This window comes from Capricornis sumatraensis, chromosome 21 (genome assembly GCF_032405125.1).
Source record: "Capricornis sumatraensis isolate serow.1 chromosome 21, serow.2, whole genome shotgun sequence".
NCBI lineage: Eukaryota > Metazoa > Chordata > Mammalia > Artiodactyla > Bovidae > Capricornis > Capricornis sumatraensis.
In genome coordinates, this window is record NC_091089.1 from 6,266,405 (window position 1) to 6,293,553 (window position 27,149).

General features: G+C 40.3%; 1 protein-coding gene across 1 annotated transcript in view; it reads right to left on the reverse strand.

Moving 5' to 3' along the window:
- Nucleotides 1–27,149, reverse strand: part of ZNF407 (zinc finger protein 407) — a 384,229-nt gene that overhangs the window by 95,950 nt on the left and 261,130 nt on the right. The window contains exon 8 of the mRNA XM_068994010.1: nucleotides 23,528–23,706. Coding sequence (XP_068850111.1) covers nucleotides 23,528–23,706 — 179 coding nt within the window. The remainder of the gene's footprint in view (nucleotides 1–23,527; nucleotides 23,707–27,149) is intronic.

A 27,149-nucleotide genomic window follows, 5' to 3' on the forward strand; every position in this document is an offset into this window, starting at 1 on the left:
CTGATTTACCCTGATTCATTACAACCCTACTTGCTTTGAGATATTCAAGTATTTGCTTACCAATCTATTACAGTACATGTGTGTGCTTGATTATGTCTGAGTGTGTATTTGTTTTTGTTTTCCCCTTCATGCCAGAGGCTTCCCTGGTGGCTCAGATGGTAGAGAATCTACCTGCAATGCAGGAGATCCAGGTTCAATACCTGTGTTGGGAAGATCCCCTGGAGAAGGGAATGGCAACCCACTCCAGTATTCCTGCCCGGAAAATTCCATGGGCAAAGGAGCCTGGTGGGCTACAGCCCATGGGGTTGCTAAAGAGTCAGACAAGACTGAGCGATTAACACTTTCACTTTCCATGTCTGGACTACCATCCCAATCTCTCAATCAATGGACTGAGAGTGAGGAAACCTATCAAAAGCTCTTGTTTCAGGAAGGTGGGTCCATGTAGAGAGAATGTCCTTAAGCACCATGAGCCCCCAGGGAGGCTTTCCAACACCCACACCCCACTGAGCTCACTTCCTCTGTGGGTCACCCTTGGTCCCGAGAGTTCTTCACTTCAAGGAGGCAGCCCCACTGCTATTTTACGTTCTAGTTGTGACTAGTGGTCACCGTCTGCTCTCTCACGATGCCAACCCCCACACAGGTGGGGGTCACACATGTCCTGTCCACAACTCTCTCCTCTAATCTGACACGTTAACTCATATTTCTCCTGATATTCAAAATCTTAAGGGGAAAGCAGATGGCTAAATTGGCAAGCCCTATATGAAAAGCACCTCAAAGGAGACTTTATGTAATTTAACAAGCAAATTTTCATGATACCCATGACTGGATAGATTTCTAACCCCATTTGACACATGGGAAACCTGAAGGTGACCGATGTGGGCCAGTGTTCCCAAGATCACATAGCGAGGAAGCAGCAGAGCTGGCTGGACCCAGTGTATCTCACCACTAGACTATAGCCTTTACCCCTGAATCCAGGGTGGCAATCTGGATGTAACTAGCGAACAGGGGTCTATTTCCTTAATTTTGATTATTGACGTCTTTAGAATAGTTTCAATAGTAGCATTTGTCACTTTCTTTTTTGATTATGAGAAACAACATATTATAGAAAATACAGAAAAGCTTGCACTTGTAGGTCCATCATTTTTTCTAAACACTGCTGCTGCTGTTGTTGCTGCTGCTGCTGCTAAGTCACTTCAGCTGTGTCTGACTATGTGCAATCCCATAGATGGAAGCCCACCAGGCTCCCCTGTCCCTGGGATTCTCCAGGCAAGAACACTGGAGTGGGTTGCCATTTCCTTCTCCAATGCATGAAAATGAAAAGTGAAAGTGAAGCCATTCAGTTGTGTCCGACCCTAGCGACCCCATGGACTGCAGCCTTCCAGGCTCCTCTGTCCATGGGATTTTCCAGGCAAGAGTACTGGAGTGGGGTGACATTGCCTTCTCCGTTTCTAAACACTACATATATTAAAAAAATAAAACTGGGGACATTCTCAGCATGCCATTTTAACATCTTTTAGAAGCTCTCAATTATTGAATATGTGTTTGTCATTAAAAAAAAAGCCATTTACACAAAGTAGAAAATGCACAGTACCCGCGCACCATCTAAACTTACCTCTGAGATGGGCAATATTAACAGTTTGATGTAGATTATCTGCATGATTCTTTATGCTCATACAAATATAAATGCAGGGACTACCCCCTCTCTACCTTACTCTCACCCCCTTTTAAGAAAGGAATAGTCCTGGCAGGCATGTTACCTTGCAACTTGCTTTTTGCATCTAAACACTTATCACAGTTAGGTCAATACATATATATGCAGGTCATTTTTAACAACCACGTATCTGCCCACTGTATGAACAATCCCCTCCTGACGGGCACTGGCAAGGTTTCCAGTTCTCAGCGGTTACAACAAAGTATCCTGACACTGGAAGATATTTATTCCACAAGACGGATGCGTAACAGTAAACCTGTTGAGTCAAAATGGCATGTGCATTTTAATCCCAAACTCCTAATCTGAAATTAGGAGTTTGGGATTAATATATACACACTACTATACAATACTATATACTACTATATATAATAGATATTAACATATACATACATAACAGATAATACACACCACTATATAAAACAGACAATCAACAGGACCCACTGTGTAGCACAGGGAACTCTGCTCAATACTCTGTAATAACCTAAATGAGAAAAGAATCTGAGAAAGAACAGATACATGTATATGTATACCTGAATCACTTTGCTGAACATGTGAAACTAACACAACACTGTAAATCAACTACACTCCGATATAAAATAAAAAATCTTTTTAAAATTAAATTTAAAAGTTGATCTAACTTACTTTCTCCAAGTTTTACCAACTCATTCTCCCTCAATAATATGTAGGATTTCCAATTTCCCAACAAATGCTCCATCACGGGTCATTCTTAACCCTTCACGTTCTTACCAGTGGATAAAAACTGGCATTGTATGGTTCTGTTATAGACAACTAGCGAGGTCAAACATCTTTGCATGTACTTAGCGTAATCTGCATTATAAAATCTATCCAAATTTGTCGTTTTACAAAAATCCATTTGAGGGAGCTTTCTGTAATGGCAACCCACTCCAGTAATCTTGCCTGGAAAATTCCGTGGACTGAGGAGCCTGGTAGGCTACAGCCCATGGGGTCGCAAAGAGTCAGACACGACTGGGCGACTTCCCTTTCACCTTCTGTAAATTAGGAATAGCGGCCATCTATGAGAATACTATTAATTGTGTATTAATTCTCTGTCTTATGTGTTGCAAATATTTTTTCATAATTGATTGTGAAACTTTGTTTACTTTTCCCCCCTTCTGGGTCTGTTTTTCAAGTCTTATGTAACCCTGAGGTTACATAAATATTATGAAGTTTGTCTCCATCATTACTTGACTATGTAAGAATTTGAAATAAAAATGCAATTCATGTGAGTATTTTTAGAACAAAGATATAATGTCTTTCTTATTAATTATTTGACATCTACCTCTTTGCCTTTCTCCTTCACACTTCAATTATTAAGTGTCTGCGGTTGATAAATAAAAGACTCGAAAACACAACTAATTGTTTTAACAGTTCCATAGTGGTCTTCTGCTGTCAGATTATTATCGAACTGCTGAACCTCATTATATCTAAAGCACCTTCTTGTTATGTTACACTTCGTTTTTAAATAGAAAACATCAGAGTGATCATCTGTCAACATATAAAGATCTGATTACAGTAACAAAGATCAATGCTAGTGTTTCAATATTTTCACTTTCAAGAGTCCAGGTTACAGAATAAAAAATAGTATGAGAGAAATTTGGAGTGTGACAATCTAAAAGATGCTTCAGGTGTGTATTTAGATAAACGTCTACATATTACAAGCAACAGAAGTTGGTCCTAAGGTAACAAACAGATAATACATGATCAAAAGTACACGTTCAGGATTTAAGATCCTCCTGGATCCGAAGCACCCCTGCACCAGCTTTTATCAAACCCGGGGTCGTCTCTCATCCCGCCACGTCAACTCTTCCCTGTGGCCTAAATGGTTCTTTTCTTTCCTTGTGCTTCAGTAACTCAGCCAAGGACGAGGGAGTGGGCTGTGTGTCTTTAGTGGGGTGACAACCACTCAGCCCTCTTTTCCTTGGTGCAAACACAGGCAAGTTCCTCTGTGAACTTATCATTTCCTAGAGGTCATTCAGACCATCATTCCAGGCCCCCGCGACGAGCCTGATGGTCCTTCTTAGGAAATTGGACCCAGTGGGAACGTTTTCTCCCTCTGCTTAGTCCATGGCTCAGCATTTTCCTTCCCGTGTAGTCCTTAATTCCCTTAAGTGGCAATTATTTAAGACACAGTTAAGAGAAGGTGCAATCTACATTCATCCAATAAAACCTAAATATTAAAAAGGACAGAAAAATTCAGCATGGTTACTAAGGATAAATGGACAGCACTTAACATCTGAAAGGCACCAAAGCAGTGGCACATGAGTAAATGGGGAAATTTTTTAAAAAATGATGAGAGGTTAGAAAAAATTAAGATAAACTAACAGGGCATACTGTGTGTCAAACAGACAGAGCCTCTTAATTACAAGAGGTTAATATCACAGTCAGTCAAGAATTAGGTAGAAGAAGCACTCTAATAAAGACTACCTGGAAACCAACCCAAAGACAGCAGACTGAGAAAGTCTAAATTTGAGATTTTTAATAAGCATATATGATGAAAGTTAGTTACATTAGTACTGAGGTCCAAAATGCACACTCTTCACAGAAGTAACCTATTTGTGCTGAAAGCGTTATGCTTGGGAATGACCTCACCATGTCTGTGGAAAGACAGAATAATGATGATCACTGCATGGACATACTAAATAAGTGCACTCTAAGGTCAAAGACTGTAAAAGAAGCCAAAGGAGAAAGGAAGCAATTTTGAACTATATGTGGCCCATTCGTAGGCAAACAGAAAAATTACTGGAATGGGTTAAAAGAAATGAATTAAAATGACAACCTATTCATGAAACACACAATGCAAGTTCTGAATATGAGTACTATGCAGATAATAAGATAGCAGATAAGCTGTGCACCTGTGGGGCAGAATCCTACCAGGTCTAGCAGGTATAGTCTTCACAAATATACCACATTTTCCCACAGTCCATATGGGAGAGCAGGTGAAATTTTAAGGATGGTGAAATTTTAAGGAATAATTCCAGCTGCATCTTTAAATTTTTAAAACTTGATTTGGTCTTTGATTTAACTATCTCCCCAGTATATCAAAAAGCAATATTTTGCCAAGAAAATCCAACACGTGCTATCTATAAAATACGGCAGACACATTTAAAACTGGGTTTAAAGTAGATTTTCACATATACAATGGAATTCATTCCATTAGGACCACTTTCAAGGTTTTAACTCCTACAATTAGGAAAGGTCTAATCTTTATAATAAATCTCTTATTCTATAACACTAAAAATGGTCCTGCTTCTGCGATCAAACCGTGCCTGAAAAAACACTTCTGGGATGGTGACATTTAACCCACGTACTACATATGCCATAGCCAATTATCCAGTGTAAAACAGCCGCATAACAGTGGCTGCACTGAAGCCAGTGCCGGCATCACTGGGCGCCCCAAGCCTCGCACGTTTGGGTCACTTCCTCCACTTCATTTCCCCCTCACCATTACATCGGGGATAACAGGAGCGTCGGGCTGTTCCAGAAATTAGATAAGCTGATACTGCTGAAAATGGCCTAGTAATCTGATAATGAGAGCTCACATGAAACTGTTACTAGTATATCTAATATGGTTAGTTATGTATAATAGAATGAAATGAATTCAGTGCTGCTTCTTAAATCTTTCCTATGTTCTAGACAGCAGAAAAAACTTATTGCGAAAGAGACATAGTAAGGTTACATCAACTAGAAAAGTATTGTTACAACATACTGACTTCCAACAGTTTCTTAAATTTGCCATTTCCCTCTTTCCTGGGGCCTTCCACATTCTGCTGCCTAAGTGTCCTTTGGGCCTGAGCTCCGCACAGATCCCCGGGTGCCCTACACAGACCACCTCCCAGAGCATCTTTGATGTTTTCTTTATAGCATTTCAGCATTTTTTGTGTGTGGTTGTTTGGTGAGAATCTATCACCCACTAAATACAACGTTTCTACCAAGGCAGGCTTGTGTTGCTCCCTGTCGTAGCTCTGAGACCCACTGTGGTGCTCTGCGGTACATCGTGGGTGCAGAAAGCCCAACACTTCGGTGACAGTCCAAACATAAGGTCTCAACGTAAGAGTAGTTACGAATCCTCAAACAAAATTTCTAGTCACTTCAGAACTTACAATGTGTTCTGTAACACACTAAGGAAGCAGAATATCAATGTCACGAACTCCACGAAGTTTACAAGAGCTTCCCCATTAAAAACAGTTATAAAGGTTAATGATTCAACTTTTCTATATGATTCAGAAGTCATCACCAGATACAGTGAAAATGATTTTCATCGATAATTTGGAACTATTAGAGAAAGGTTCGAGTACCGTGCTCCTGTAACTGGTTGCTGCCTTGCTAATCTGATTTACAGGGTAAAACCCTTTAACTGTAATCTTCGCATCACTACTGCTTAGCATTCTATGGATTGGGGTTTTCCCTGGGGATTCATACCAGAGATTAGGACCCTACCTGTGGCTGACTTAGACATAAAGAAAGAGCCCTACCCCTGAGGAGACCTTACAGGAACACCTGTCTGCTCAGGAGGTAGGAAGAGTGGTGAGGAGGATGGTCTTGGCTTTCACTGTGGGGAAGCTCACTTAGAAGGGCCGTGGTAATTCCCTAAGCACACAAAAGTGGAGTATAACCAAATACAAAGAGTACACAGACTGCTTGTGTGAGTTAACATGTCAGACCTTCGGGTCTAACTCAAAACCTTTAGGTCAAGCACATTGAGTTTTATCTGCATCATGATGATAAACTATTGTTTCTTACATGTTGAGTGAAAATGATTATACATATTAAGGTAACAGGTGAATATCTTGACATCTTAATGCCTGGACATACCCAAACTGATCCTGCCATAAATAATAAAAATATGTAACCTTGGATGCCAATGTCTTTTTCAAGATAAAAAAAGATGTCTGAAAGTTTTATATGCTCAAATGGAGCATAAAACACCTTTAAAATGTCTTTCTAACACATTTTCATAGACACACAGAGAGAAATTGGGGTAAAAAAAAGAAACTGTTAAATGCTATTACAGAATGATATCTAAAATCAAAACTGCTTCTTTGACTGGTAAAAGATTCATGAGATCTCAAAGCAAAAGTCACAAAAAACTTTTTTTCATTACATACAGGGGAAAAAGGCTAGAAATACGGACAAAAGATATATAAGAATAACATTAAAGCAAACAAACAAAAAACCCTCCCAAGTGTCACTCAGCCACTCCTAACTAGCTGTTCCTCCTGTATTTCTCTTGATTCTTTGCGTTTCCCTGCATGTTCTCAGCAGTCCGCCCTTTCCACTCCACCCCTCATAATCCCCTTCACTGACCCAAAGGGCCACTTCTGCCTCTCGCTTGCAGCCTGTCTCCTCTTCCCACCTCTCTAACTGCTCACTTCTCACACAGTCAAGCACACTTCAGCCTGCCTTCCTGCACTTCAGATAAATGATCTTCATTGACACTTGAGGTGCAAAACTTACAGCCACCTTTCCATCCCTGTAGCAAACTCTATTTCCAACACTGGTTTTAGTAGCAAGAGTGCTTACAAGTCAATAAATAGCAACACAATTAAATTCGCTCAAGAGGGACCACACACGGCACCTATTCTGCCCTTCATTTCAATGCAAAGTTTGCTCTGAATATCAACTTTAATCTAACAAACCTAATCCTACCCATTGATTATTTGTGAAACACGAGGCACTACAGTTCAGTGTTGACTGGATGCTCTATAAAAATATCAACAGAGTCCATAAATATGTAGTTACAAAGATAAAGAATGTTAAACTATGATACGTAACTGGCTGATAAGAGGGAAATGTCATGAGGGTGCTACTTTTTAAAGAAAAAAAAAGAAGCTTTAGGAGAAACCAACTGTAATATCACCAAACAGTATTCTAAAGTTTCAGGAGAAGGAGCTACCTGGGAATATTCATGTCTCCTGTCATTTTACACCAATCAAGTCTTTAAAGCAAGTAAATCCTTTCTTAGAAGCAGCCTTTGCTTCTAAGCAAGAGAACAGGATACATATGCATGTGAATATGCAAGAGATGCAGGGCACTACGTTCACATCAAATGCAACTCAGAACATCGACTCTCATCACTCAAGAGCAACCCCTACTGGCACGATTAGAAAGAACCTAGAAGACACAGAGTAACTTCAGTTCGATGTTTTATTAATTAAATACATACAAAGCACTTCACATATGCTAGGCCCTACTTTAAGTACTTTACAAATATTAACTTATTTAATTACTCCAAGACATTTATCACTAAAAGAGATTAACCGACATAAACGTTACTCCAAGATGCAAAAGGATCTATTTCATCACTTTGAGATACAGATTCTGTTTAAGCTAACAGAATCCACATCTGACCTTGGCAATATCTGGAAAGAAACCACTATTAATTATAGTTCTTTCTAACTTAGTGAGCCAGACAGCTAATGTGGAGGAAATCCTGAAAGGCAGTTCCTTAAAAAACAGTTCTCTCTCAGTAGAAAGAGAATTAAATTTTATATTCGATTCAATGTTAAAAATTTACACTAATTGCAAAGGAGCCTTGCCTTTTCCTTTATAAACAGGAAGTCACTTATGCCAGGTTTTTATTTTAAGCATGCATCAAAATTACGATTTTTCACAAGATGAAAGAATACCTCTGCCAATCACACTGGCAAGCTCTTCACGAGTGCACTCATGGCTGTGGCAAGAGTGAACTGTCTGAGCAGAGCGCTGTAAGAAGGATCTAGGCCAGCCGTCACAACCACTGCTGTATCTAGTTGGGGCTATGCTATATCCTGCTGCAATAAAAGCTACTAGGTGATGTAAGTGACTACTCTATTATGATGGAACTTCATCTATCACAAGAATGTATTTGCTTTTAATCTTATTTAGAAATAGAAAAGAGGGAAAAAATAAGGAAGTACAAGCATGTCTATAAGCTAAAATATTTTGCTCCTTCATATTTTCCTTGAATATACAAACTTTGCAAATTTATTCAATCGATTTATATATTTCAAATCCTGATTAGCATGTATCACATAACATCTTTTTGGTCTATTTAATTTCAGAGTCTCCAGCCCATTAGTATAATTTCTGTATTAACTTTCCAATTTTCATTTTCTCCATCCCAATCAACTCCCTTGCCTAATGTGTGCATGCGTGCTCAGTCATGTCTGACTCTTTGTAACCCCATGATGAAGACCACCAGGCTCCTCTGTCCATGGAATTTCAAGGCAAGGAAGCCCCCATTTCCCTAATGACCCCTCACCAACAGAAACACCTATTTAATAGTTTCTAAGCTACCTGCACACACAATTGCACTCATCTCACATGCTAGTAAAGTAATGCTCAAAATTCTCCAAGCTAGGCTTCAGCAATGAACTTCCAGATGTTCAAGCTGGTTTTAAAAAAGGCAGAGGAACCAGAGATCAAATTGCAAACATCCGCAGGATCATCGAAAAAGCAAGAGAGTTCCAAAACAACATCTATTTCTGCTTTACTGACTATGCCAAAACCTTTGACTGTGTAGATCACAATAAACTGTGGAAAATTCTGAAAGGTATGAGAATACCAGACCACCTGACCTGCCTCTTGAGAAACCTATATGCAGGTCAGGAAGCAACAGTTAGAACTGGACATGGAACAACAGACTGGTTCCAAATAGGAAAAGGAGTACGTCAAGGCTGTACATTGTCACCCTGCTTATTTAACTTATATGCAAAGTACATCATGAGAAACCCTGGACTGGAGGAAGCACAAGCTGGAATCAAGATTGCCGGGAGAAATATCAATCAATAACCTCAGATATGCAGACGACACCACCCTTATGGCAGACAGTGAAGAGGAACTAAAAAGCCTCTTGATGAAAGTGAAAGAGGAGAGTGAAAAAATTGGCTTAAAGGTCAACATTCAGAAAACGAAGATCATGGCATCTGGTCCCATCACTTCGTGGGAAATAGATGGGGAAACAATGGAAACAGTGGCTGACTTTATTTTTTGGGGCTCCAAAATCACTGCAGATGGTGACTGCAGCCATAAAATTAAAAGACGCTTACTCCTAGGAAGAAAAGTTATGACCAACCTAGATAGCATATTCAAAAGCAGAGATGTTACTTTGCCAACAAAGGTCCGTCTAGTCAAGGCTATGGTTTTTCCAGTGGTCATGTATGGCTGTGAGAGTTGGACTGTGAAGAAAGCTGAGCGCTGAAGAATTGATGCTTTAGAACTGTGGTGTTGGAGAAGACTCTTGAGAGTTCCTTGGACTGCCAAGAGATCCAACCAGTCCATTCTAAAGGAGATCGGTCCTGGGTGTTCTTTGGAAGGAATGATGCTGAAGCTGAAACTTCAGTACTTTGGCCACCTCATGCGAAGAGCTGACTCATTTGAAAAGTCTCTGATGCTGGGAGGGATTGGGGGTAGGAGGAGAAGGGGACGACAGAGGATGAGATGGCTAGATGGCATCACCGACTCGATGGACGTGAATCTGAGTGAACTCTGGGAGTTGGTGATGGACAGGGAGGCCTGGCTGCAATTCACAGGGTTGCAAAGAGTTGGACATGACTAAGCGACTGAACTGAACTGAACTGAACTGAATTGAAGCTACCTGGGCTTAAGTGCTTCCCTGTAACTCAGTGGTAAAGAATCTGCCCGCCAATGCAGGAGACCTGGGTTCATTCCCTGGGTCAGGAAGATCCCCTGGAGAAGGAAATGGCAACCCAATCCAGTATTCTTGCCTGGGAAATCCCATGGACAGAGGAGCCTGGCAGGATATGATTCATGGGGTGGCAAAAAAGTTTGACACAACATAGTGACTCAACAACAACAAGCCACCTAGGAATCCCAGCATTCCCTAATGATATCTCACCAACAGAAACACCTATATAATATTTTCTAACTGAACTGAACTGAATATGGGTATGTGCAGAAAATATGTAAGACAAGGGTAACTAGGAGTTTTTACTTATAATTAAAAAATTATTAACTGTTGTAAAATACACATAATACACAATTTGTCATGTTAGCCATTTTTGAGTGTACAGTTCAGTAGGGTTAAGTACATTCACATTGTTACATGATCAACCTCCAGAATTTTCCATGTTACTGTAACAGTGAAACTCTACACCTGCTAAACAACATTGCCGACCCTCCTATCCCACAGCCCCTGGCAACCACCATCCTATTCTTATATCTACATAAGCTTAACTAGTCTAGGACCTCATATAACTGCAGTCCTACGGTATGTGTCTTTTGTGACTTTCTTATTTCAATGAGTGTAATGTCCTCAAGATTCATCCATGTTGTAGCCTGAGTCAGAATTTCCTTCTTTTTCAAGGCTGGACAATACTCCACCATATGGATGGATCACACGTTCTTTATGTATTTCTTCATTAATGGACATTTGAGTTGTTTCTACCATTTGCCCACTGTGAATAATTCTGCTATAAATGTGAGTTTACAAATACCGTGACATCTGCTTTTACTTCCTTGGCTGCTTTATGGTAGCTTTACTTAAAATCTTTTGAGAAACAACTATATTGTTTCCATAGCAAATGTACCAATTTATATTCTCACCAACAGTGCATAAAGGTTTCAATTTCTCTACATGCTGGCAAATCTTTGTTCTTTTCTTTTCTTTCTGTTTTTCTTTTTTATATAGCAGTCATCCTAATGGGTGTGAGCTGACAGAACAAAATTTTTTAAAGTTGAATTCTTAGGTAGTAAGAAAAAATGATGAATACAACATATAAAACTGGTGAGTAATGTTTAAAATGATGGCAAAGCTAACCAGAGAAGAATCATAAGCAAAAAGTAAAAGCCTCTTCTTACTCATTAATATAAAGGATTAAGAGATAAGAATTTCTGCTTACTATATTCTGAATGTAAATGTGCATATCTCGTTTTATTTGTTCATAAGAGTTTTGAGTGATTGGTTAAAACAATCACCAGGCACAGTAAGCTGTCCTCAGGAAGTCAGTCAAGGGCAGGACAAGACACTGACAGATCAGATGGATTCTCTGTGAGTTCCTATCAGGTCTCAGCCCATTGAAGTGATGTGGCACACAACACTGAAGGGAAACACATGTGTCCACTTATGGGACTCTCAGGATAGAATTTTAAACCCATGCATGGTTCTTTTGAAATTGCTATGGTAATAGAGAGGAACCAAATGAGATTAAAGAAACATCACTGCCTGCTTTAACAGAAATGCAAACGCAATTCTACAAAGATTCTGTTTTCACCAAAGATTGCTTAAAAAATGACACCTATATGAAAGACACCAGAGCATCTTAACCTATATCTCATGTTATATAAATTTGGCTCCGAATACACCATAAATCTAAATATAAAATATAAAAACATTAAGATTCTAGAAGAAAACACAGGAGTTAATCTTGGTAACTTATGTTAGACAAAGAGTTTTTACATACTGTTACAAAAGTGCAAACCATAAAAGAACTCTTCCTCTACGAAAGACACTGTTAAGAGGAAAGAAAGAGTTACCACCTCAGAGAAAGTGTTTGACATATATCTGACAAAGGTCTTATATCAAAATACATTAACATAATAAATTCTCGATAATAGTCCAAGCAAAAAAGAGGCAAATATTTCAAAAACTTCCTGGGTCAGGAAGATCTGCTGGAGAAGGGATAGGCTACCACTCCAGTATTCTTGGGCTTCCCTTGTGGCTTAGTTGGTAAAGAATCTGCCTATAATGTGGGAGACCTGGGTTCGATCCCTGGCTTGGGAAGGTCCTCTTGAGAAGGGAAAGGCTACCCACTCCAGTATTCTGGCCTGGAGAACTCCATAGACTGTATAGTCCATGGGGTCACCAAGAGTCAGACATGACTGACTTTCACTTTCACTTTATGATGTTTTGATTTGCATTTCCTCAACAAGTAACGATGCTGGGTATCTTTTCATGTGCTCACTGGCTATTTACATATCTTTTTTGGAGAAATGGCTATTCAGATTCTTTTCTCATTTTTTAATCAAGTTATTTGCCTTGAATTAAAAGAGTTCCTTACATATACTGAATACAAGCTTATTATCAGATAGATTTCAGTTTTTCTCCCATTTCATAAGTTTTGCTTTCATCTTCTTGATGATGTACTTTAAGGCACATTTTTTTTTTTCCCCCAACAATTTTGATAAAGCCCAACTCATCTATTTTTTTTTCAATTTCCCATGGTTTAGTGTCATATTCAAGAGACTACTCCTTAATCAACAGTCACAAAAATTTGTTTATACTTTCTCTTCTAAGGGTTTTATAGCTAAGATGATTTATGTTTTAGACAAAGAAAATGATGAATATTTATGGAAATGGAGGAGTTAGCGTGCACCCACCCATTTCCTAGTTCTGTCTCCTAAGACCAGACCAACAAGTAAACAGTATGCAGAAGCAAGGCGTGCATCCAGCGGCTGTGTCTTGTTTTCTAAATACCTTCTCCAATAAAAGGAACCAAGGCTCCTAAAAAGAGATTGATTCCACTACCAGATGAACATGGAGCACATTTTGGTGCCAGAAAGTAAACAGATGCTGATAGAAGGGTAGGGGCATGTGAGAGGGCACAGGAGCCCCCCTGAAAGAGTCTGCAATGGCCAAAGTTGAAGCAGTTTGAGCAAGAAAATAAATAACAATGAAACAGGATTATAAACCACAGAGTAAGATGAGACCATACTGGTAAAAATTAATAGAGCAAAAAATAATTGGTAGGGAAGGAACAGATATACCTTACAGAAAAATTCCAATTAAATGTAGAAGAAATGAGGAAAAGAGAAAATGACCATTAGAACACCACAGATCTTGCTGTAGTCAAGATCCACTAATGAATGTCAAAATTAGTGGGTAAATACTTAGGGAAAACAGGCTATTTGCATAATCTGAATGTATCTGCCCTGAAATATGTATTAATTAATAAGGGAGGAATAGTAAGCTTATGGTAGAGAAATATAGAGATGCCATCTTACTCAACTGGTCCAGGTTACATCATTATTCCTAACATACCCTTAAAATTAAAAGACGCTTGCTCCTTGGAAGAAAAGCTATGACAAACCTCGACAGCATATTAAAAAGCAGAGGCATCATTTGCCAATGAAGGCAAGTATAGTCAAAGTTAGGTTTTTCCAGTAGTCATGTACAGTTGTGAGAGTTGGACTATAAAGCAGGCTGAGTGCTGAAGAATTGATGCTTTCAAATTGTGGTGCTGGAGAAGACTCTTGAGAGTCCTCTGGACTGCACTAAGATCAAACCAGTCAATTGTAAAGGAAATCCACTCTAAATATTCACTGGAAGGACTGAAGCTGCAATACTCTGGTCATCTGATACAAAGAACTGACTCACTGGAAAAGACCCTGATGCAGGGAAAGACTGAGGGCAAGAGGAGAAGGGGGTGGTAAAGGATGAGACAGTTAGATAGCATCACCAACTCCATGGAAATGAGTTTGAGCAAAACTCCAGGAGACCGTGAAGGACAAGGAAGCCTGGTGCGCTGCAGTCCATGGGGTAGCAAAGAGCTAGACACAACTTAGCAACTGAACAACAACAACAACCCTCGATACACTCCGTACCTAGTCTGAGGAATTCTTAAAGATCCTCAACCGAGTCATGAGTAAACATCAGTCTAATGCAAATTAAGAAATATTCTGAAAAATAACAGATTCATATTCTTTACAAGTGCCAAGGTCACGTAAGACAATGAAAAGCTGAAAAACTGCTGTGGACTGGAGAAGATTAAGGAGACTCAACAGCAGAAGGGAGTGCTGATTCCTGCGCTGAACTGTGGAAAAGAAAAGCAGCAGACTGGAAAGACTGGTGAAATGTGAATCAAGAACACAGAGTTAGAAAACACCACTGTGCTGATGCCAGCGCCTGGTCTTGGTAACTGCGCTGCGGTGATGCAACGCTAACACTTGGGGAAGCTGGGGAAAGGCTATACGGAAGCGCTCCCGGTACTATTTCTGTAACTCTTCTGCAAGTTTATTTCAAAATGAAAACTTAGAACAAGGAAAACTTGCTAAATGGCAATTTTGCTCGTTAAAAATAGAAAGAAATGAATTTACAAATGAATAATAATATGCATTTTTATGTCTCTGGAACTAAACTTCAAAGCTAATTAAAGAAGACACCTACATTTTCCTCATACTCTGAAGGAGCTGTGATGCTGTTCGTCGCTACATGCCTTTCAGGAGACAGTCACCTGGGAAGCAGCATCAACAGGTGCACTTGTCAACACCTACCCGTCTCCTCCCAGAAACCTGCACTTTAGCTGAGGTCAGCATATGTCTGGGAGGGCAAAGAAATTTTTAAGAGACATAAGTTATATTGAATTAAACAGATGATAAAAGGTCTGTATATTAAAAAAAGCCACATCAGTTACCTGATAAAAGCATACTGGACCACTATAACTTTCCACGATTTTTGTTTCTCTTAAAATTTTGATAAATGAAGTTGTCAGGGGTGATAAGATCACAACTTTGTTTCTAAACTATTTTAACTTTCAGAATTCAGTTCATGAATGCTGCAAATGTTGGTCCAGATAAGATCACAGTTTTGTGTGCTGATGAGGCAACCATCCTGTCACGTGCCTGTATAACCTTGAGCAGGGAGGAATGCAGCCTAGAAAAAGTTTCCATGTGGTTCTGAATTACACAGGCTAATTGCACTCAGCAAGGCCTCCCTTCAAAAAGAGGACAGCTTTTTTTTCTGGGAAAAGGAAAAAATCAAATATCACTCTAAAATTCTCTCTATGATCATGTAGCTAGGAGATGAGACTGAAGGCTCTTGAGGCTTGAGATCCATCAGAAATAATTAACTAAGTGGGTTCACATAAACTTCAGTATTTTCAGTGAATCCTATTAGGTATCACTAGCAAAGGTTGTACATTACTTGTGTACTCTGACTTTACTTTAAATGCTGTGAATGCCACTAAGCACTTCACAGAACAGTATACACTAGAAAGGACATTCCAAGACCATATTCTTTAGAAAAAATAGTTTTAAAAATAAAGAATATAGTGGGCAATATACAAAGAATATAAATAATTCAAATAATAAGTTTCTACTCTAAATAAAATTTCATGTAGACCTTTTCTAGCCCCAACTTTGGATATATGCTCTGATCGACATTAATACATGTATTACACACGTAATACAGGCACACATATATAGTTATGAGACATTATCCTCAGTAACAATTTGAAATAAATGTAAAAGTTCATCTAGTCCTTTCCCAATATTTTCTTGCTACTGAAACAGCAATAACAAAGCCTAATACCTTTATTTCAAAGAAAATCTCAATATTAATGATACTTTTCAAAGCTTTTTCACATGTATTAATTTGAACTTCATATTCAAAGGAAAGGCTAAACACTGCTAGACATTTTGCAGCTGAGAATACAGATACAGGTTGAGAGACTTGTTTAAAGTCATACCTTTCAACTGCAATAAAGTCAGGACACTCTAACCAAGTTCATTTGACTCCATCCATCCACCCAACCATCAGCTACGTTCTATACCAGGGAATAAAAGTACTGTGAAAACATTTACCCCTCGTAGGAATTTTTTTAAATTATATTATACTCTGCTATTTCCTAGTACTTGTTTTCAGATTATCTGGTGTCTTAAAAGTCAGTATTGAGGCTTCCATGATTAGAATTTCATTAATGCATAGAAGCTGATCTTTTTAAAGCTCCTGTATATACACAATTATGTAACTGGAAAAGTCTTAAAGACAAACAGGCATGGATTTCACTGGGCAAGTTAACTTGTTTTTAAATTATTAGTTTGGGAGTAACACCTACCAAAGAATTTTGCTTTGAGGATTTAGTGATCTAATGAAAAATTTGGCACAGACACTACCCTTCTTTCTTTCTTTGTAACTGAAAAGGCAAAAATGTGTAAAATAATAGAGTTCTTCAGCTCTCCACACTAACCATCTAAAACAGGACTCCATACCCTTCACAGTGTAGAGTACCACAGAAGGAAGCAGCAGAGAGTGGCCAGAGGACACAGAAGCACAAATATCTCTTTAACCTGCTCCATGGTGCTCTGCAAATACAGGAAGTTTTTAGACATACTGGAGACATGTTAGTGAGAACATATTTATTCTTCAGCAGATTAAATTTTCAAATATTTAAGAATCCATAATTAGAAAGTTCTGAAAAAAACCTCTATCAGTATATTACTCAATAAAAGAGAAACGGTGAAGAGTTCCAAGAGTCAACTTAAGTCATTACCAGTAAACAGCATGCTTACTGATAAGATGGTCTGGGGGAACAATTATAGCACCCAAAAAAAAGGAGATGGATGGAAAAATAGTGCTTTGACATTATTCACCCATTGACTACAAATAACGTAAGACACTCCTGAACTTAGGAATTCCAACACGAGTGAGAGTGAGAGAGAGAGAATAGGAAGGCCAATTAGCAAAAGACCAAATCTGCCGGGCCGTGATGGACAGACATGGCCTCACAGAGGCACCAGAGTGTGCAGACAGGAGTTTGAAAGAAGCAAAGACATTTAGCAGCAGTTAAGAAAAATAGTAAATTAACCCATGGATGATGTCTGAGGTTAAGGAATCAAATCGTTGAACTGTTAATTACTTTCGGAAGTCTTTTGTTAAGTGGTGAAGTATTAGGAGACTGGAAAACAAGGAATCCAGTCTGAAGGTTAAAAAGAAAGAGAGGAGAGGCTGAAAATTATAGAGCTGTAAGTCTAACATCTATATTAGGAAATAAATTTGAGATGATACTTATGGATGAGCTTAATGATACATTTGGAGAAGTACAATTTAATAGGAGTGAGTCAGCATGGATTTACCAAAGGCAATCATGTCAGAAAAAATTTCGTTCCTTTTTAAGTTGAAGTAATAATTGGTTTATGTAAGGAAGAACCAATGAGAAACTGTCAGGATTTTTGGAGATTTTTGGACCTTTTCATAAAATGAATTATTGTACAAAATGTCATGGCATGTGTCAGGGTACCCAACTAACAAAAGGGGATGAACGTAAGGGGGTTAAAAATAGAGGGCCAAAGACTTCAGGGAAGACGACGTTCCACAAAGCTTCATGCATCAGAACGCTAATGTTTTTAATTAATGATGAAGAAAACCTTTTATATTAGGAAATTTGAATATACCACTAAATGAGAGGGAATGGTTAGAATACAAAAGGCTACAGCTGTTTTATCTTAACCGCGATAGATTAAGCAAATGGCCTCAGAGGTGGAATATGAAATTTAATCTTCCTGAGTATAAAGTGATGCACTTGGATAGAATTAAGGAATCAGTTAAAAATAGTTTAAATGGTACTGAATTGCTTACCATTAAAAAGAAAAAGGATTTGGAATTTTGATAACAGTCAAGCTTTTACATTTTTATTCTTATAACTGGTTAAGAGGAAAATGCAAGGGAATGCAGTTAAATAATACACATCACAAAGGATTAAAAACTGACTGCCTTACAGAGGAATAAAAAATCCTATAATTTGTGAAAAGGGTTATAGATTCATGTGCTATCATCTTGCACAGGCAATAATCTAATATATTATATAAATTACTATATATATATATAAGAACTAAAACCATATCAATACAAATATAATTTAAAAATATGATAGCAGAAAAACTAAGGAACCCAGTGGTGTTGTGTGCTCAGTCGTTAACCGGCTCTGTGTGACCCCCTGGACTGTGGTCCTCCAGGATCCTCTCTCCATGAATTTTCCAGGCAAGAACACTGGAGTGGATTGCCATTTCCTACTCCAGGGGATTTCCCAAACCCAGGGACCGAATCCATGCTTCTTGGGTCGCCTGCATTGGCAGACAGATTCTTCACCAACTGTGCCACCTGGGTTAAGGAAATTAGGAAAAGTACCACGCAATCACTTAATACTTAATGTCTCCTGAAAAAAGAACACCATCTGAGTCTTACCTTTGGAAAAGGCATAAATCTTTACTACATTTAAAGTTCCGGCTTCTCAGAGGAGAATATGGGACAACCAAGCCAAACTCCTAGCCTCCACTCAGTGCCTGACCCAGCCACACCTGGGCCCCCAGGGGGCATCTGTGCACACGCACGCACGCACGCACGCACGCACACACACACACACACACACAGTGAGCACATTTCCAATCTGACCAGCAGAGGCGTCATGTGGAGGCTGTCTCTCGGAATTTGTGAGAAAAAAATCTTCTTCGTCAGTATGACCAGCAGAGCTCCGGCATACCTCCTCTGCCCTCTCCTTCACCTTCTCTTCTCTGTCTTCCCTTCTTTCAGGTTATTTTAAAGTTTTCTGAGATATAACCACCCAAGTCTAACCGAAGGTCACCTGTACTGCAAACATAAAGTGTGTTTAATTCCTTCTCAAGGTGTAGTGAATGAACACCAAACTTATTCATGGATAAGAGAGATGGGAGAAATACAATAGCTAAAACCATCAAGCTCAAATAAAGGTCGTTTTTGAGATGGAGTACATTTCACTTAACAAAAAAACTGTAATGTAAAATGACAGAAAAATTCTGGCCACTCGTAATCTGACATCAGTGTTGGAGGATTAATGTGATTGTAAAACTCCCATCATCGTAGATCTACAATGGACCTAAATGAACCTCCTTAGAAATTTAGGGTTAAGGGAATCCTGCTGTTATTTTTTTTAAGCACAGAACTCATAGAAGAGCTTGAAGAACTTTCTCCAATTGAGCACAACCTCATCGCGATGTTAGAAATAAGAAGCAGAACCACATCACTGCTTCTCATCCCAGGCAAAACAGACCCTGGTTTCTAACACCACAGAATACTCTTTGTTGTTTTAATAGTTAATGACAAATGAAATCATACAGAATATGCAGCTTTTTGTGTGGCTAACTTCATCCAAAGATACGACTGTGAGGTTTATTCATGCTGTTACTTGAGCTGTAGTTCAATCATTCTCATTGCTGTAGAGTATTCCTTCGGGTAAACACACAAACCTTTCTACACTCTACTTGGTGGATGTTTCAGTAGTTTGGGGTTTTGACTATGATGAGCATATTGATAAATATATTAAGTATAAATAATAAAGTAAAAGAATATTTCACGTTAAAGCTGTGACAGCAGAAACAAAATGCAGCTATATGCTGTTTATAAGGAAGCTGGTATAGTTAAACAATAAGAAATACAGAATGATGGCAAGAAGTGTTACTACAGATGAAAAGGAACATTCATAGTGACAACAGTGATAGAGAACTATGTTGTTGTTGTTTTTTATCACAGGTAGGTATGTGTAGAAAACAAATTTAAAGTTCCAAGTGCCCAGTGATTTACCTTTAAAATATATAAAGTCAAAATTAACAGAAAAACAGACACCCCACAGTCATGGTGGGCAGCTTTTACCTCTCTCAACACAGCTGACTGGCTTAGCATTTAAAAAATCAGTAAGAGAGAGACAACCTGAGCAATACAGTTAACAAATGAGGTAAGTGATATACAAGAAGCAGAATACAGCACCAAACAACACCAAACTCCCTAGTGTCTCAGACATTTACCAAACCCCACCAAATCCCAGGCATAAAGAAAGTATAAACAAATTTCAAAGGATTAAAATAATTCAGACTCTGTGCTGTGAGCACAGTAGATATAAGCTAGAAGTCAATTTATATTACTATTTCAATAGTTAACAAAAAGATAATTAGAAGATCCCTAAATGCCTTGGATTTCTAAACAATCCACTTTTATTCAAAAAATAAATAGCCACTTGTATCTTGTTATTCAAAAAAGCTATAGCTGAAATGAAAGCTCACATACAGCCTTTAGTTCTCGGGAGTATGAAATGGCAAATTATATCAAAATCATTCTCCTAATTCCCCCCCAAAATTGAGAAAAAAGACAATGAATCATCAACAAAAGCAAACAGAGGAGAAGAAAACTGGGCAAACATGGATGCCAAACATTATCACATCCAACAGTTTACACATTGTACCATCTCTGTTAGATCTTATAAGAATGTGCTGTAGGCATTGTCATCCCCAGTTTACAGACTGAGACCCATACAGTTAAAACAGGGTTTCCCAAGTCATTCAACCGGGGAACGAGGGCTGAAGCTAAACCTGCCCTGCCCTGAGGGCCACGCACACAGACACACGGGACACTACAAGGTAGCTGGACGCCACCCTGTAGGCCCCCTCGGTGGACGCACAACTGCAGCAAACACTCTTCCTACAGAACTGTTTGTTAAAAACAAACAAGCAAACAAGCAAAAACCTGAACAGCTCATTTAACATATACATTTCCAAACAGCATCTCAACAAAAATTTAAAATACCCCAATGACATTATATACAATTTTCTGTTGCTGGTGTTTAATGTTTTCCTTCTCATGAGGCCACGAGATGTTTGAGCCACATGGGAGAGCCAAGTCAGATCGCGAGTGCATTTGTTTACTTGTGTTGAGTGGCTGAAAAGAACTGCTTCATATGCGTCACTGAACTCTGGATCACAGAATTCTCAACAGATCAGTAGCGCTGACAGCAGAGAAGGCAGCTGCCAGTCGCCATCAGGTCAGGGCCATAAACCACTCTGAGGAGTCCAGGCCACCTCTGGACCGTCCTGGGAACCATCCATCACAGATTTACCCCAAGTGCTGTCTAATCCTTCACCAGACAGCCTGGGAGGAGAGGAGCCCCAGCTGCTTCAGTATCTCCCTTTCACATCGAGGAAGGCGCTTCCCACATACTCAGGAAGGCCTTACAGATGACTTAGAAATACAAGGTTAACAAGTCAGTATAAAAACTCTGCCCTTTAAAAGTTTTCTCTGAACTGAGCTAAGTTTATCAAAGCAAATATATTACTGAAGAGGGATACTGCCTTGCACAGGGTGGAATAAACACCCCAAGTGCACCAAAGGAATTCATTTGTAAAAATACTGAGGAACGCTATTATCAATTATGGAGAGAAGGGTTCTAACAGAATCACAGAAACACAAACAGAAAACTAGGATTCTATGCACAAAAGCATACACACATAAACAAAGAAACTAGAATAATTTTTCTAAGTAAATTTTTATACAAATGATGTCTCAAAAGGAATACTGCATGACCAGGGCAGCAATGGCATATGCAAAAGCAATGTGTTTCTTTGGTTTGCAATTAGCTTCCTCTCCCTTTCTTTGCTGTTTACTTCATCTAACAAGTTAGAGATACCTTATTTTAGGAAAACGACCTAGTTTCAATGCCTAATTGGTACAATGGAAGAGAGAGACAGAATACATCAATATTGCATCTTGAGAAGCAGGCACTGGAAACTACCTTGAAAATGCTATGCTGCTGACAACCCACCATCAATTTAGATGGTGTCACCTGGCCATTTCTTGAAGTACCAGCGTTTAGGCAATATTTTCTGACATCTGCATTGTCATGCATTCATAACAACAAAGAACCCACAGGTACTGATGGCCAGAAGATATTTCAATTTGACTTTATCTGTTTTTGTGAACTAAAACTGATAATCTGTCTAGTTCAAAAGCTTTTCAGTAACAACCTCACCAAAAAGCAAAGAGTATTGACCCCGTTTTTCTTTTTCAAACACAGACCTGGGTACAGCAGAGATGACTAAATAGGGCTCTTCACTGTGACTTAAAAGAGTCGATCATATGAGCATAAACAGAGAAATCTGAAAGAACATACCAGCGGAAAACAAATAACAACGTTATATGCAATGTCAAATGTATCAGGACTATTATTCTAACTCATGGAGCTCTTTCTCCTTCACGCAGACATTCCGTGAGCACACGTCACTGACACATTTTGCAAGGGCAGCGCTGCACCTCGGTGGGATTCCCACGACTTTCAGGCACTAGTGTCACAGGGCCAGCAGCATCAGCAGCACCCACAATCCTTTGCACTGAGCCTGCTAAGAGCTTCACAGCCAATTATCTTTTTAAATTCTCACAATGGCCCTTTACATAGATACCACCACGCCAATTTACGTCCAAGCAATTAACCTGCAGTGATGCGGTAAGCCTGCCTGTAACCCACCCAGCCAGGAAGGGGAGGAGAGTTGAGGTACTGCTCCAACAGCTCCAAAGTACCTGCTAGAGACATCCCCCGATCACCTCGCATTATTTAAATCAGCCCCGTCTGGGCTCCGGTTAGGAACTTCCTCTACACGTCCTGTAGGGGATGTGTCCTTAACAGGCCTCACCCTTGCCACCCGTCCCCTGGCTGCCCACACAGAATTCACACCCAGGCCCTCTGAATGCACAGGTTAATGCTGTGCTTAACCTGCATTGGGGCTGCGTTGCTGCTCCTCCCACAGCATCTGACGCCACTCCAATGAGGCAGGGGTGATCTCAGCAGCCCCTGCCTCCGCTGCTGCCCGCGCCCTGTGCGACCGTCCCTGCTGATGCCTGGGACGTAGGGCGCCCTGTTACCCCTTTCGGGTTCTCCTGTTCTCCTCACTCACACGCTTCCCCTTCCAGTACTTACCAGAAAACCATGGGGCAAGGAACAGGGCATAACAATTTAAATCACAAACATTTGTTGAAAATGTTAAAAACCTTATCATCAGTCAAAATATGAAGCTCAAACACCCACAACAGTCTCAGTTCAACTGCGTTCAGAATATTTGCTCTTAAAAACTGTGGGGAGATTATTTCACCATATTTGCTCCTGATGGAATAGAATGGAAAAGACCTGCTTTCACAGTCGAGGGGACAAGAGCAAGTGTACTTTTCTTATCAGTCTTGAAGCGGGTACTGTCACACATGCTACCACATCTAGATAACTGCTAATGCACAAACAGCCTGACAGCCACTCGACGAGCGAAGCGTTTCATGCAGCAGTTTTCGTTTCCTACCTGCGTGCAGGTAGGCCAGGTCAGGGTTCTCGATGTCCGGATGCTGTTCTTTCAGGTGGTTCCGGAACTCCACAGGGATATTGGTGCCATAGTCACACTTCGGGCAGTTGTACATCTTGACACCTTCGTGTTTGCCTGTGTGGAGAATGTGTTTGCGGATGTTTTCAGCACAGTTTGACCTATAAAGTAAGAAAGCAGAGTAAATGGAAGTAAGGTCACATCACTAACGTTGAACCACAAACCCGGACGTCAGTGACCCTCACACCGGCCTCGGGAGTGTCAGGTATTGTGCTAAATGGCTAATCCAAGAGGCGGGAACACTCTCTCCTGCATGCTGATCTCCAGGCTGCTCTTTTATCTAGTGATTCACTTCTATGCAGAACCGGAAACACAAAGCCCCAAGTTCTCTGATTTTAATACAAATTATTCAGGTACCACTTGAGGGCAGTGAAGGAGTTTCCTTAATCCCAAGAACACACCTTTCACCATGAGGAGCCGTGCAAAGGGAAGGCCTGCCACTCCCACTGAACTGGAGCACCAAGGAAACAAAGGCGCCGTGGCTTCAAGTTCTGTCACGAGAGCGGCTCCGAAGTCAAGCTCTCAAACCATCTGAAGACAGAAAAGTAGCTGCAAGCAGCGCCTCACCGCACATTTGGGCAACGTGCTAAGTGCCAGTCAGGTTTCTGCATGGGTGCAGGTTTCCAAGAGGGATGGGCTGCATAAAGAGTGAAGGACCCGAGTACTTTACACGAGATTGTCCCTGACAGTGGGCTCCTCTCCCGCTGCTTTCCTGCAGATGCAGAAGTGCCAGGCCTGAGAAGACCAGAACCTCTGGCACAGGCGGCTGCTGCTGAGGCAGTTTGTTTTGTCTGCTCCCATCCCTCCCAGCACGGGTCAGCGACCGAGCCCAGACCCGTCCACACACACCGCTGCCTTCCCTCTGTCTCGGTTGTTGTTAGAACATCACCAGAAAGTGCCCGACACAGATTCAAGCAGGAGAGTGTGTGTGTGTGTGTGTGTGTGTGTGTGTGTGTGCACGTGCTTTCCAACAAGCAGGGGGGTGTGTGTGTGTGTGTGCACGTGCTTTCCAACAAGCAGGTGTGTGTGTATGTGTGTGTATGTGTGTGCACGTGCTTTCCAACAAGCAGGGGTGTGTGTGTGTGTGTGTGCGCGCGTGCTTTCCAACAAGCAGGTGTGTGTGTATGTGTGTGTATGTGTGTGCACGTGCTTTCCAACAAGCAGGGGTGTGTGTGTGTGTGTGTGTGTGTGCACGTGCTTTCCAACAAGCAGGGGTGTGTGTGTGTGTGTGTGTGTGTGTGCGCGTGGGCACGTGCACGCACACGCTTTCCAACAGAGCAAAATGAAATTCCAAAGAAAGCACTATGTTTATCAGTCTTTCCTGCCAGTACTGCTGAAGGACAAAATCCTGCAGGCTGATTTGAAGAAAATAAAGTTAGGACACTGTAGGGATTTAGCAAACACATCTCACAACACACAGATTCAGATGATGGAAGGCTGCACACAGAGGCCGTCTGTGGCTCTCACGGCCCCACACTGCTAAGTGGAATCATGCTTCTGTGTAACACATAACTGCACCTGGGGATGCACCTGGGGAGCTGGTGAAGAATGCATATGTGGTTACCATGCCCAACTTTATAGGAGCTCTGCATCAAGATGGTAACACAGAAGACCATCTGAAGGCAGGTGAAAAGAACGCTCACCCTGTGATGATGGAAAGGAAGAGGGCCAGTTGTGGATTCCTCAGCTGGTGGGGTGAACCGTGCCGAATCACTGCCTGAGTCTGCAGATCACCTCCCGTGTGTTTTCCATGGCAGCACAGACAGTCCTAAACTCACATTGTTTGCTGACGTTGGAGAGTAAGCACAAGTCTGCTGCTGCTGTTGCTGCTAAGTCGCTTCAGTTGTGTCCGACTCTGTGCGACCCCTGAGACAGCAGCCCACAAGGCTCCCCTGTCCCTGGGATTCTCCAGGCAAGAACACTGGAGTGAGTTGCCATTTCCTTCTCCAATGCATGAAAGTGAAAAGCGAAAGTGAAGTCGTTCCGTCGTGTCTGACTCTGAGCGACCCCATGGACTGCAGCCTACCATGCTCTTCCGTCCATGGGATTTTCCAGGCAAGAGTACTGGAGTGGGGTGCCATTGCCTTCTCCGACAAGTCTGCTACTATACTTAATTAGGATTGATTCTCTGGTGCCACCTATATTCTCCCTTTATGGAGAAAGCAAGGCATTAAGAGTCATCAAGGACAATTGCTGGTCAGGGAAGGAAAATTACCAAAATATACACATTTCAGGGTACAGTGCTCACTTAAATGGGGGATAGTATAAGCAATGATACTTAATCTTTGATGAAGGAAGGAAGAGATGACTTTGAAAAGAGAGTATTTTGTTTTTGAGACGTGTATATTGGATAAAAATAAACCAGTATCTCTTAGAACATCAACTGCATGTGGAATCTAGCAATCAGGGGACTATTAATGAAGCAAGTAAAAGTGGAGAGGGAGCATTTAAAAGGAGAGAAGCTTCTTTCATCTAAAATATAGAATAAAACAAAGGAGAAGTTGTGTGGGACTTGGTGTTTTAGGTTAAGGATCATTTTATACATATATTTTATACCTCTTTTTATTTGTGATATACATACTATTTGTATACTTGATTTTATGTAAATAATAAATATGTATGTATATATGATCTATTTTATACACACATCTAAGAAACATAAAATATATGCAAATGAGAAGAAAATACAGTCAATGTCTTTCTGCAATTGAAAAGATACACTTCATGGATAATGGCATATTTGTGTGCTATTGTCTGTTATGATGTCATACAACACAAATTTTTTAAAAAAATTGAGATTAAAAAGGAACAACCCTGAAATCAAACTATTGCAGTCCAACCCTAAAAAGTAGAAGCTCTAACATATTGTATTAACATCATTTAAAGCAGCTACAGAGTCCTGCGGGCTGCAGTCCCCACACTAGAGACTACCATGAGACAGACAGCTCACTGTGTAGCAATGTTGCAACACTCAGTTGACAACAAGTAGGCTAGATAACTTCAGCCAAGCAGTTCTGAATGATACTCAGCCCCCAAATGATGTTTTTTTCCCAAATACTGAAAGAACTTACAACTAGTAATAAGAATGGTAAGTTGAAGAGGGACTAATGAAGAACAGGTCAGGCAGGAGAAGTAAGGATGGTCTGAAACATTATTTCAAACAACGTCCAACCTTGGTTTGCCAGGAAATAATAGCAGTGATGTGAAGAGGGCATTCAATTATTAGGAGTCAGCGACTGAATGTATCTTTAGTTTGACACTGATTCTTAAGATAAAGAGTATATTTTTGCCCCATGTTCCTAGACTGCAAGATTTAATATTATTAAGATGGCAATACTCCTCAAATTGATGTATAGATTCAGTACTACTGCTGCTGCTGCTAAGTTGCTTCAATCGTGTCTGACTCTGTGCGACCCCACAGACGGCAGCCTCTGAGGCTCCCCTGTCCCTGGGATTCTCCAGGCAAGAACACTGGAGTGGGTTGCCATTTCCTTCTCCTGCGTGAAAGTGAAGTCGCTCAGTCGTGTCCGACTCTTAGCAACTC